The sequence below is a fragment of the Hyalella azteca genome, unplaced genomic scaffold, assembly GCF_000764305.2.
Source record: "Hyalella azteca isolate HAZT.00-mixed unplaced genomic scaffold, Hazt_2.0.2 contig7882, whole genome shotgun sequence".
NCBI lineage: Eukaryota > Metazoa > Arthropoda > Malacostraca > Amphipoda > Hyalellidae > Hyalella > Hyalella azteca.
Window position 1 is genome coordinate 34,358 of NW_025937992.1, and position 12,299 is coordinate 46,656.

Genomic DNA, 12,299 nt, shown 5'->3' on the forward strand with positions numbered 1-12,299 from the left:
TAGTCACCACAGCTGGTCTAGTCACCACAGCTGGTCTAGTCATCACAGCTGGTCTAGTCACCACAGCTGGTCTAGTCACCACAGCTGGTCTAGTCATCACAGCTGGTCTAGTCACCACAGCTGGTCTAGTCACCACAGCTGGTCTAGTCATCACAGCTGGTCTAGTCACCACAGCTGGTCTAGCAGGCATGCGTCGCGTGCGCTATGCCAAGCCAGACTCGGAACTTTCTCTACGTGTGTGCGTTTCATGACGTGCACGTGTGTGGAATACGTATACATGTGTACGTGATGTGTCTTGGGATACGTGTACATGTGTGCCTGATGTGTACGTGTTTACGTAGGTATACGTTTATGTAATGACGAGATAACCTTTACGTGTAATGTTATTCTGAGCACGTATGCGTGATAGCGTGTTCATGAGAACGTGTAAAGAACACGAATGCGTGATGGTGTTCATGAACACTTACATGCGTGCGTGGTACGTATACGTGGGCACGTAAGCGTGTGTGTAGGCACTGACGTTGTGTACGACAACACACATGTGAGGTCACGTCTAGGAATGCATGTCTGACAGACGTACGAACTCAACTACTCGGAGTTTGTGTGCTTGTTATATCTTACTGAACCTTTTCGGATATTTTATTAACATTGAAAGTTTTAATTCCAATCAGTAATTAAATAAAATTCTAGATGAGACAAATTTCTACGGTTTATTTAAATATAATTGTCATAGTTGCCATGGATGCATTCGCGTGTCGTGTTCAGGGCTGAGCTTCGTACGTCAACTGTGCTGGTGCGTGTTGCGCTGGTGCGTGTTGTGCTGGTGCGTGTTGCGCTGATGCGTGTTGCGAGCTGGTGCGTGTTGCGCTGGTGCGTGTTGCGCTGGTGCGTGTTGCGCTGGTGCGTGTTGCGCTGGTGCGTGTTGCGCTGGTGCGTGTTGAATCGGTTCGTTGCGTCGACGTGGCCCTTTCCTATTGTCGTTGATTTTATGGGAAAACCGCGTGGGAAGCGAGGACAGAACACAGAGTTGATATCTTCAGTGAGTCGATATCTTTAAATATTCCCGTACATAAACTGTAACAATTAGTAGTACGAGTACACTAGTTTCGTGTATTTGCCTAGTGTATTTAATAGCTAGAGTACCCTTGTGAGGTACAATAGTTTCATTTATTTGCCAGGCAGCTGTATTGAGTACTCCTGTGAGTAACATTAGCTCACGTTACCTTACATTTGCCAGACTGCGTAATATGTATGCCAGACTGCGTAATATATATGTCAGACTACGTAATATGTACGCCAGCCTGCGTAACATGACCTTACGCCTGTGAACGTGTAATGCTATAGGACGTTTTAGGGGCGGCCAATATTCCCGCGACTATTGGCCGCCAATAACGCGAACATGCTTCTGTGCGGAGAGAAAAGGCGTTAAATGCGTACGCTGTTGAACTGTAAAAGTTCACTTCGGCGAGGGATTGATATTATGAGAATGTTATATTGATGAGCACTGATGAAAAATGTTAATTAATAATTACTGATATTTAGTATTGCTAATTGGTAATATTTAAATAAGATAAAATGACTTCACAAAAAAACAATGAAGGGTGATACATAAAATAACAATGAATTTCAGTTGCACTCGGGAAGACACACGTGCAGTTTTAGTTTATTTTTGAGTGAACGTCGAAAGAAAATATGTTCAAAAACCAAGGAATTAGAGAGTAAAATCAATTAAAAAACAAACATATTTCTAATTATTGCTTTGAGTAAAATCTAGAATGAATGCAGCTCCGTATTTCTAGTGATCCTGATCCATTTTAATAGTGCACTAGCAGGCTAGCCCAGCGTTGCCCAGGCTTGATAATCCCTGCAATTTTAGAATCCCGTTATCCTGAATCCCTTCAATCGTGTTGTCTGTTATCCCGTTTATAATAATAATGAAGCATATAGGCATGTTTAATGAATCATTGAGCCGTTCAAACCCAAAGATACCATGAATTTATAGAACTCCCAATTGACTCTTTTTTCAAAATATAAAAAAACTAGTTTCTGCTTTTTAATTAAATGTATCAGTGGACATTGGAAAATATACTGGAAATTTTTTGTCTTATCCCTATCCTCTCAGTTTTGCAATGTCTTACTACTCTTTCACTATGGATAATTTATCCGATCTTGGTAATATACCGACGCGATAAATATCGTGGATACGCGCTCAAAAAGACCATTAAAAATAATTTTATATCATGGCGGTGAGAGACTTCAATCACCTACAAACTATTTCTGACAAATGTATAGATTACTATTCATTACATTCTTGCTTCATCACTACCAGAACTAAGGTAATTATCTTACTATGGACACGGAGAACAAGGTTTGATTTTATAGATACCCATGAGTTACGTACATGTTATTCGTTATTATGAAATTGCGTAACCTTAACTAAAAAATAATATGAATTATGAAATTTCAAAGTGGGAGTAGGATGAAGTAAGTCACGTTAAGCTTTGGAATAAACTGCTGCCCTGACCTTTCATGCAGAGCACGATGCGCAGGCGCGACCCTGCGGCTTTCTTGCGTTTTTGCGCATACGGGCGCTGTCTTGCATGCGCCTAAATCATGCGTGTTCGTCGTGTTATCATGTACGTCTTTCCTTACAATGCTATTCCTACCAGATGTTTTTTTTGCGCATACGTGCGCTGTCTTGCTTACAATGCTATTGTGCGTCTTCTTGCTTACGTGCGTCTTCTTGCTTACAATGCTATTCCTACCAGATGTTTGTAGATGATATGGTTATGACGTAGCTCATAATTTTGAAATATTTTTGTGACATCTCTGCACTCAATCTCCACGCTCTAAACAAACCATTCTTCTTATAAAGGAAATTGAATTACCTTGAAGAAAATAGTGATATTTTGGTAGAATATGTATTGGTTCTGACATTTTGGCCAGAACTTAAAAAAGTTACAATGTTATTTTGTATTAAATTGCGTGGTTTTAAACATGAGGTGGTGAACTTGCTTGCATGTAAATTTGAAAGAACGGAAATTTTGTTTTGGTCTATTGGTTATTGCAGTGTTGATGCTAAATAACTGTTCATAATATGAACAAAATAAGCGTATGGGACCGATAATTAATTTAAGGCGTAAAATATGTGACTTTGTATAATAAGAATCGATCGTCAGTACGTTAATTTCCTGTTCATTCGTTTGTGCTTCACGTATTCATGATCAACATTATTAGGTAAACAGTGCACATAGTCACTGAGACAGAGTTTTCACTGAGCCGGCCTAGCATCATCGTTGCATGGCCTCTGGACCTAACCTCAATATCGTGATTAGCGTTGCGCTGTTGATGACACTCAAAGAAGAGGCCCACATGTTTGCATGTGCACTGACGCGACATGTTTGTTAGGCTGCCTTATCATATCGCTTGGTTGGTGATTGTGCTCTGCAGATTGAGGTTTTTCAAGGCATAGTACCTGATTTGCTCAATGCCGTTTAGTGTTTTACGCTTTGCATCTAGTAAAACATCTATTTATTCACTAGCAAACTTATGTGAAAAGTGTCCTCGAAGTTCGGCTGAACCAGACTCCACTACAATTTGCTTCTTGTAATAATAATAGTAATAAACTAGCACTAGAAGCATTAAACGGCATAATATGACGACATAGTTCACTTGGGTTGGAAGTGCCGCTCTACTGAGGACGGTATAGGTACTTAAATCATTTAAACACATGCATGTTTTTATTAAGAAATTAAGGCCATTTAAAAATATGCATATATATAAAAATATGCATATGTATAATCGAATTTATAATGTTTAATCTTTCAATTATACATTTATAAATTTATGAACGATTTATAATTTTCAAATCTATGATCAAATTTATAATCTTAAGAGAGTCAGGATCCAGCCTCATTGTATAAAAACTTTTGTGTGCATATATGGGTGAATTTAAAAAAAAAACTGGTACCGAATTTAGTGAGAAAGTAGAGAAAACTTTGAATTCAGTTATCTCAGCGCTGAGCCATGTTCCAAGAGGGGATCATTGTCCAATAATTTATCTATACCAATAACTGTGCAATAACTGTGCAATTTCCGGAAAGAAAAAGACTGTGATGTGCAGTACAATGCGTAGCTGTGCAGTGCGTGGCGACAGGAGCCGATTTTCCCAGGGCTGTGATATGCGCGTCATGTTTGCATTAAATTCGCACTCGCCTCATCAGAGAAACTTCGGAATTCTTCTTTGTCTGAAAATTGCCAGCGTTGCCCAGGCTCGATAATCTGTAGTATAGATAGACCGGGATTATATACCATTACGATTATATACCATTTATATTATGAGGCGTTTTATTAGTAATTCTAATAATCAAACATTCGCGTTCATTTAAAGGTCATGCATCTCGCAAAATGTATTTATAGGGCATGTTTTTGGTGGATATATTAATTTATGGCTTAGTAAGACTATAGTGCAGGTTCGTTTTTTCGGATATATAAGAATTTTGTATAATAATTGTCATTTTCAATTATTGTGAATTGACAACACTTGTCACTTTATAGTCAATATATTACTGCGTTTACTTTCTGGACATCATTCGTTTTATTATTGATATTTTATTTTGTCTATTCAAAACAAAAAATAAGTTTGTTTCATTCTTGTACCGGGTGGGACGAGGAGTGTGTTGTGTGTGTATAATTATGGTAACAATAGTCATCGGCAGCCTTATTCATGACGTTGGAAGAACGACAAAAATCTCACGCAGAATATTTCCTCCCGTTTCAGGCACCGCGCTATCGCCTGTGAAACTCTCATCGTCCAAGTCCATCTGTCCCGGACCCGCGTCGCCGGACCCGGACGTCGCAGCCATGAACCTCTACCGCGGGCTGCCCGAGCGACACCCGCCGGCACCGCGTCAGGTGAAGGCCGAGTCGCCAACCAGCGACTACGGCGATGAAACTTACGACGCCGGCGATCCTCTGGAGACTGAAGGATACTCCGTGGGACCGAGCAGACCTAAGAGTCTGCTCACATCCTCCCAACAGGTCGGTAATGTTGTAGGTTGTGGAGGGAGATTCCAGGTATTATAGGTCTTAAGGATTACAGGTCTTAAGATTTGCCAGAGATACCATCTGGCAGCTCGGCAGCTTTTCTTTACTCACTTTAATTGTTGTCAACAAAATATTGCATATTTTCAACGAAATCAAATGCTTCAGCATTCATTGTGTTGCAGACGAACGGGTGCGCGAAGCCCCGGTACTCGTTTTCATGTCTGATTTTCATCATTATTTTCAATTCTTCACTGTAATTGTCACCAACAAAACATTGCATATTTTATTAGAAATCGAATTTTTAACTCATTCGTTGTGTTGCAGACGAACGGGTGCGCGAAGCCACCGTACTCGTTCTCGTGTCTGATTTTCATCGTTTCTTAAATTTTTTCACTATAATTGTCTGTCAGCAACAAAACACTGCATATTTTATATGAAATCGAATTTTTAACTCATTATTTGTATTGCAGACGAACGGGTGCGCGAAGCCACCATACTCATTCTCGTGTCTGATTTTCATTGTTGATTCAATTTTTTCATTATAATTGTCATCAACAAAACACAGCATATTTTTTTCGAAATCGAATTTTTAACTCATTCGTTGTGTTGCAGACGAACGGGTGCGCGAAGCCACCATACTCGTTCTCGTGCCTGATCTTCATGGCTATCGAGGACTCAGAAGAGAAGGCGCTGCCCGTGAAGAGCATCTACGCGTGGGTGCAGCATCACTTCCCGTACTTCCGCACCGCGCCCGCAGGCTGGAAGAACAGTGTCCGCCACAACCTCAGCCTCAACAAATGCTTCAGCAAAGTCGACAAGTCACCGGTGAGTCCCAAGGAGCTTTGGTAGGTAATGGGTTGCCTGCGAGGTCTCGAAGAGCTTGTGTTGGTACTTGGTACCGTTCCGCCTGTGGGTCTCCTCAAGGAGCTTTGGTTGGTAGAAAGGCCTTTGGACCTTTAGTTGGGTCGCCTGTGGGCCTTAAAGACCTTAGGATTGCCTGTTTGTCTCGGGGAGCTTTGGTAGGTAACGGGTCGCCTGAGGGTGCCGAGGAGTTTTGGTAGGTAACGGGTCGCCTGTGGGTGCCGAGGAGTTTTGGTAGGTAACGGGTCGCCTGTGGGTCCCGAGGACCTTTTTGGCAGGTAACGGGTCGCAGTCTCAAGTAGCTTTGTTCGATGATTTGGCCCGTACGGGGGCGATTCATCACAATATATTAAATGACATTTATGTGAATATTCATTAATATATGCTGCGATATCATTTTTCATACACAAAATTTTCATGCCACAAATTCTCTTTATCTTGGATAGTCAAGAACATATTCCTTTTACTTTATATTTTTCGATCGCACGATAATCCGAGTACATCAATTACTAAGAACCTCTTGACCTGGCTAGGCTCTGGGCAAAGGGTCGCTGTGGATGGTGGACCCGACCCACCGACCCAACCTCCTGCAGAGCCTCAGCAAGGTCCCGTCCCAGCCCCCCGGCGGCAGCGACAAGGTCTTCATGCTCTCCACTAGACCGGCCGTCGCCCCCAGGAACAGGTAATTTATCTGACCCAAACTGGGAATTGGTTATTCTGAAAAATTTTATATTAACATCCCTAGGAATTGCTTATTCACCAGACCCAACGTCTTCTGGAATTGGTGAGTCAATAGACCTCACAAGTGTTGAGGTGTTGGTGCTGATGGAAGGGAATTACAGCGATAAGAATAGTTGAAAAAATTTGTCTCAAATGTCAGTACCTAGGTTCAGGCTGCACTCCTGTGCACCATTTTAACGAATACCTCAGCAATGTCGTGCCCTCCGAAGAACCGCATTAGTAATTCGATTCAGCATGAAATTCATTAAACTGTGTTTCATTTTCAGGAACCAAGAATCAGTCAACAGGATAAGCATAGGAAGCGCCATGCCTCGTCCACTGCCTCAAGCAAGTTATCTTCCCTCCGTTGGAGGCAACGGCCCCGGTCCAAAAATCAAGCCTTTTAACGGCACTTCACAACCCACTTCTTCTTCCGGCCAAAGTTACGATCAAAATGTCCCCGTTTCCTGCACCGGTTCTTCTCTGTTCGCCAAAAGCCTACATCAACGTAACCCAGTCGCTTCAGAGCTGCCAAGGGACATGCACAACTCTTCCCCGGGCTTAATGTCGACCACAAACTCCCCTGACCCCACACTCTTCCCCTTCCTGGCCCGCCGTTTAGGGGGTATCGGGCACCAGCCTTCGGCCCCCTCCGATAGGGACTCTTATTCTCCCTTGGATATTAACTTGGAGAAGCTGGAGGGCCTGGAGTCTCTGCAGGGGGTCGGCATCGAGGATGTGGACGCCGCCCAGGCCATGCTCACCCTCAAGCACGGCCACCGGGCTATGGCCCCCCTCCAGGGTCAGTGGCCCAGCAATTTCTGTTGATGCGCATTGAGTGTGCGTGAAAGGGACTTGCGATTGATGATTGCGACTTCCGTGGGATGACTGCTCGTGACTGAAACTCGCGATTAATGACTGTTCGTGACTGAAACTCGCGATTAATGACTGCTCGTGACTGAAACTCGCGATTAATGACTGCTCGTGACTGAAACTCGCGATTAATGACTGTTCGTGACTGAAACTCGCGATTAATGACTGTTCGTGACTGAACCTCGCGATCAATGACTGGTAATTACTTAGACTTTTGTATTGATGTTGGCGCACGAATTAGTGTTTTCATTCGATGAATTATTAATTTAAAAACATTGATTTTGGACTCATTACAAAGTTGCTATACATTCTATGCAAATTCCGTGATTAAAGGAAGGTCTTTCATATCGTCATTTTTATTCACTTTTTTCATTAAATTGCCCCCTCGATTACAAATTAATTACTCCCTTTAATTAGGAGTAATCCAATTGTTCTTCTATCTCTGCGATTCAACCAAACAACGATTTGCCTTAGGTATTGTTTAAATTTATCAGTATTCAACACCTCAATCTCAGAATCATCCCTAATTTTCGATATTTTTCAAGTTATGAATTTTGGATGTCTTTAAAAATGGGAATGTTTCTTTAAAATATATTTATATTTTACGGAGTGATATACAATTTTGGGTGTCTTTTAAAATGGAATGTTTCTTTAAAATATATTTGTATTTTACGGAGTAATATACATATGCATATAATTTGTTGTTGGGCAGGGGCGCTGATGTCGCTGCGTGAGGGCGTCGCGCGGCGGCAGGAGGACGGCGTAGGGCGCCACAAGAAGCGTCCTGAGGCCGCCCACGTGGTGAGTCATCGTGTATCCTGTAACAATAACATTATTCCCTTTGTAACATCCATTAAATTTAAGAAAAATGATTGTTTTGCACAAATATTACATAGGCAAATTTTTCAGGCTGCAACTGACGCTCTCCCCGAAAAATTGACATCGTCTGGCGGCTTCGGCTCGTCTCTGGTATCTTCGTCGCCCACTTCATCTTCGTTCTCATCGCCCTGCTCGTCCACCCCACCCACGCCTCCCCGGGGATCGTCCACGGGCCGGGCTCGGGGCCGGGCCCGAATGGCGCCCCTTCTGAAGGGCACGGACGCCGGGTCTCCGACCTCCAGCGTGGATGAGGCGTTCTCCGACGGGTCCTTCGAGAGCGACGCTGGGTGCGTAACCCACGTCAGATCTCTTTGGCGTGGTTCATGGGTAGTTAAATAGTAACTTTGATTGTATTTTAATAAAAGTAATTAGTGTATTTCAGTTAATTTTGGCTTACATGACATTTTGGTTTCAGGGAGGTTGGCCACCACTCGCCATCAGACTTCCAGCAAATGGTGGATGGGGCGGATGCTCTTCTAAATTTCGCCGCGCGAGCGACGACTTTGATGCCTCAGTTGCTCATGGGTCGCGTGGCTGACGATCGGTCGCCTCTTCCAGTCCTCCGAACTCCAGTCATGTCGCGGCCTGATTCTGCCGGGACTGTCGATTCTCCCAAAAGCCGATCAAGAGACACTCACTTCCTCAAACAAGGTTCGGAAAGACTCTTCTCGCCAATACATAACACCCATACCGGGCCTAATGACGACGACTATCTCTTCTGCTCGGAAACTCTAGAGCCTCTGCATAAAAAAGGCCGATTTGAGTCCCAGGAGGGAGGAAGCCCCATGGCTTCCCCAACTTCCGTGTCGCGGTTTGATGACGGACGAGACGTCAAAGTTGAATTTGGAGGCTCGGCTCCGGACAGACCGGAGGCCGAGTCGGCTTATCGCAGGCACCCATCTCATCTTAAAGGATCCTTCGCCCCTCGCTCTTCTGCTCTTCTAAAAAATGTTTCGCCGAAGTCAGGCAGTGTTAACAAACCCGTGAAAAATCAAATTATGAGCAAATTAAGCAAACCCAAGCGTAATCCCGTAACGAAAATTAGTCGGTAGTGAAGTGTCAGGCGGTTTTTTCTACCGTCGCTTGAAAACTCAAACCTGATGCAAGACTCGCGAGTATCTCTTACTGTACAAAAGAAGCTTAGTTCAGTCGACGAGCCAACCACTGCGCTGCCAATTACGTTCTGTAGATAAAAGTGGTTGACGTGGACAGACTGACGTGTACAAAACGTGTGAGGGCAGAAATGGATTATATACACAAGGTTACTTCTACTTCAGGAAGATTTAGAGCGACAGTTGAATTAAGAAGTTTATTTATTTCTAAAGTGGAAGAATTTCATGCTATTGAAATGAATTAAATCAGAAAAGAATTCAAGGGAAGCAACAAATTGCAGTGGATTCTTGCCAAGGGCTTGAATAACATGGATGAATATTATAAGAGTTTGATGTGGGTAGAGAACTTCTGAGCAACTTTGATTTATTTCGCTAAGTGTTATAATAATGATGAGTTCGAACGACAGAAACGGTGGCGCGATGAGGAGGAAATGTAACGTTGCATGGACACAAATGCGGTATAGCTTAAATTCTATGCACTGAGCTACATAAAATGTTCAAACTATAGCTGTTGTAATATTGTTATGTGCTATAGCTTAGGTCCGTTTATGGGAAACGTCTCAGATATGAAGAATAAAAATAGAAACCCTATTGCATTAAATTTCTTACTTATCTTGAAAGGGAAGATTGATTACATGATTCAAGGCGACTTTCATTAATTTTTGTTAAGAAATTGTTGCAATCTTGATTCGTTTCTTAAACAATGTCCATTTCTTCCATACTTCTTCTTGATTCTTTTGACATGCTCGTTAATGAATTTTCCATGCCTACGTTATCTGTTGACTTTTTATTTTCAAGTTCCAGCAAATGTTTCTATTAATAACGGAAATTTTCAGAACAAATATAACTCGGTACTCACTGCAGTGAGTGACAGAGAGCTCATTTTCTTGTCCGTCCGTGAAGTTACGGACAGACGGACGGACGGACGGACGGACATGACGAGCACAATAGCGCCTTTTTTCCAGAAATGATAAAATGCGCTAGAAATATCGAGTTTAAAGTACTGACTGGAACTTCTCTTACAAAATGTGCAATTTGAACTTTGTAAAACACCGTATACTTCTCACATACGGAAGTATTGAACCGTTTTATTGTTACATAGAGAGTTGTTGAACTTTTCTATTGCTGCTTGAGAAAATTGTGACATTTAACTTTGTCAGCGTTCGGTTGATGTTGGGCAATCGATTGAGGAAATCACACGCTAGGAAACCATTGATTGAGGAAACAATTCCTTTATTTGTATGAGGTCAGCGAATCGGAGGCCATTCTCGCTATAAGTAAAAATTTTCTAGGAAAAATAAAATAATACGTTATATGAAAACTTAGAGTTGAACACGCCCTCTTCTTACGATCATGATATTTTCAAGGTTCTTGCGGTAGGTAACCTTTGTTTATGTGATGCATACACCAGGCGACCAATTCTGTGTGCCAACGCCGCGGAGACGGCAAGTCCTTCCTGGCTTTTTACTAACGACCAAGTATGAGAGTAATTGAAAACGCTTGCCCCCGAGAAGCCTAGTGGTTGAAATGAAATTATGTTAACTCAACTAAAAATATAATTTTTTAAATATTAAGATGCAGCATTGAAATTTAAGTATAAACTATGAATTGGATAGTAGGAACTTTAGAAATAATAATATGGATTACAATAGGAAAATTTTAAAATCATGGGGTCTGAACACGAGCTATTGCTCATGTGAAAAAAATTTGTGCTCTAACCTCATTGTTTTGGCCAACTTTGTGGGAAAGTCTTCATGTTTTAGTTTCATTTGTTTGGTTTGCATGAAAGAACACTAGTGCTGTATTATTCGCTTGACGCGAGCGACTACAATAATATTTGTATGGGGCGCGGTGTATTGGATACGCCCATAGTTTAACGTGCCAAATGAATGCAAGTTTGGGACCCGTTTTATAGTGATAATTATTCTACCCTCGTGATGCTCATCCCGGGAACAAACTTCTGGTCACAACTGTACTTGTGCACTGTACATCGTATGACATGAGTACATGTACATTGTGACTCGAATTGTAATGACCGTTGGTTCGGGTGACGCGAAAATGATGTGAATTATTGAAATATTTAAGATAGTTGTAACAATGCTGTTACTGACTGGTAATGGTTTCTTCTCAAATGAACGCATGTATAATTTCCAGAAACGCATTAAGTACTCGGATTATTCGAAACACAATCTTTTTATTTGTTTGAAATGTGTCTGGAAAACACTCTTCATTAAAGGATGCCTGAATTTCATGTGTATTGACATTATTTGACTTATGAGTGTAAGAGAACTAATTTCGTGATTATTTTAAACTTACCAAATTGTCTATAAATAAAATATACCCTAAATTAATGCATGACAATATATGTTGAACTTTTGGCTTCAGATCTACTGCAAGTTCACGTTGATATTCTCCTCGTCTGAATGAAACAATGAAGTCGGTCCTCCGACATAAACAAGTGAAAAGAAGAAACCAACTATAATTCAATATAAGTCAATGCATTGGGTGAAAAATAAATGCCTGACAGTTACTACAGTTTCTGTGTCCCGGATACCGAGTTATCGTTTCTTGTTCGACTCCCACCGAGTTGGCAGAAATGTTATCTACCAGATGTAAACTTCATTCAATTCTTTCAAGAAATGTTTTTCTGATTATGAACTTGTTCTTATTCTAGTTGAATATGAGAAATTGTTGTCGCTTCTTTTTTTTTAGCTCACTTCAGGTAACGATTTTTTCAGATTCTTAAGAAGGGAGTGCATATTAACGGGTGTCGAATTTTTTCTATGTCGTGTAGGAATTCCATAACTG

The 12,299-nt window shown here is 41.6% G+C and overlaps 1 protein-coding gene across 1 annotated transcript in view; it reads left to right on the forward strand.

The window, feature by feature from the left end:
• LOC108681379 overlaps window positions 1-10,313 on the forward strand; it is a 28,332-nt gene extending 18,019 nt beyond the window's left edge. Inside the window, exons 4-10 of the mRNA XM_047881409.1 lie at window positions 4,781-5,040; window positions 5,659-5,871; window positions 6,441-6,589; window positions 6,915-7,429; window positions 8,213-8,301; window positions 8,410-8,666; window positions 8,795-10,313. Of these exons, the coding sequence (XP_047737365.1) occupies window positions 4,781-5,040; window positions 5,659-5,871; window positions 6,441-6,589; window positions 6,915-7,429; window positions 8,213-8,301; window positions 8,410-8,666; window positions 8,795-9,431 (2,120 nt within the window). The 3' untranslated portion in view covers window positions 9,432-10,313. The remainder of the gene's footprint in view (window positions 1-4,780; window positions 5,041-5,658; window positions 5,872-6,440; window positions 6,590-6,914; window positions 7,430-8,212; window positions 8,302-8,409; window positions 8,667-8,794) is intronic.
• Window positions 10,314-12,299: the final 1,986 nt, after the last annotated feature.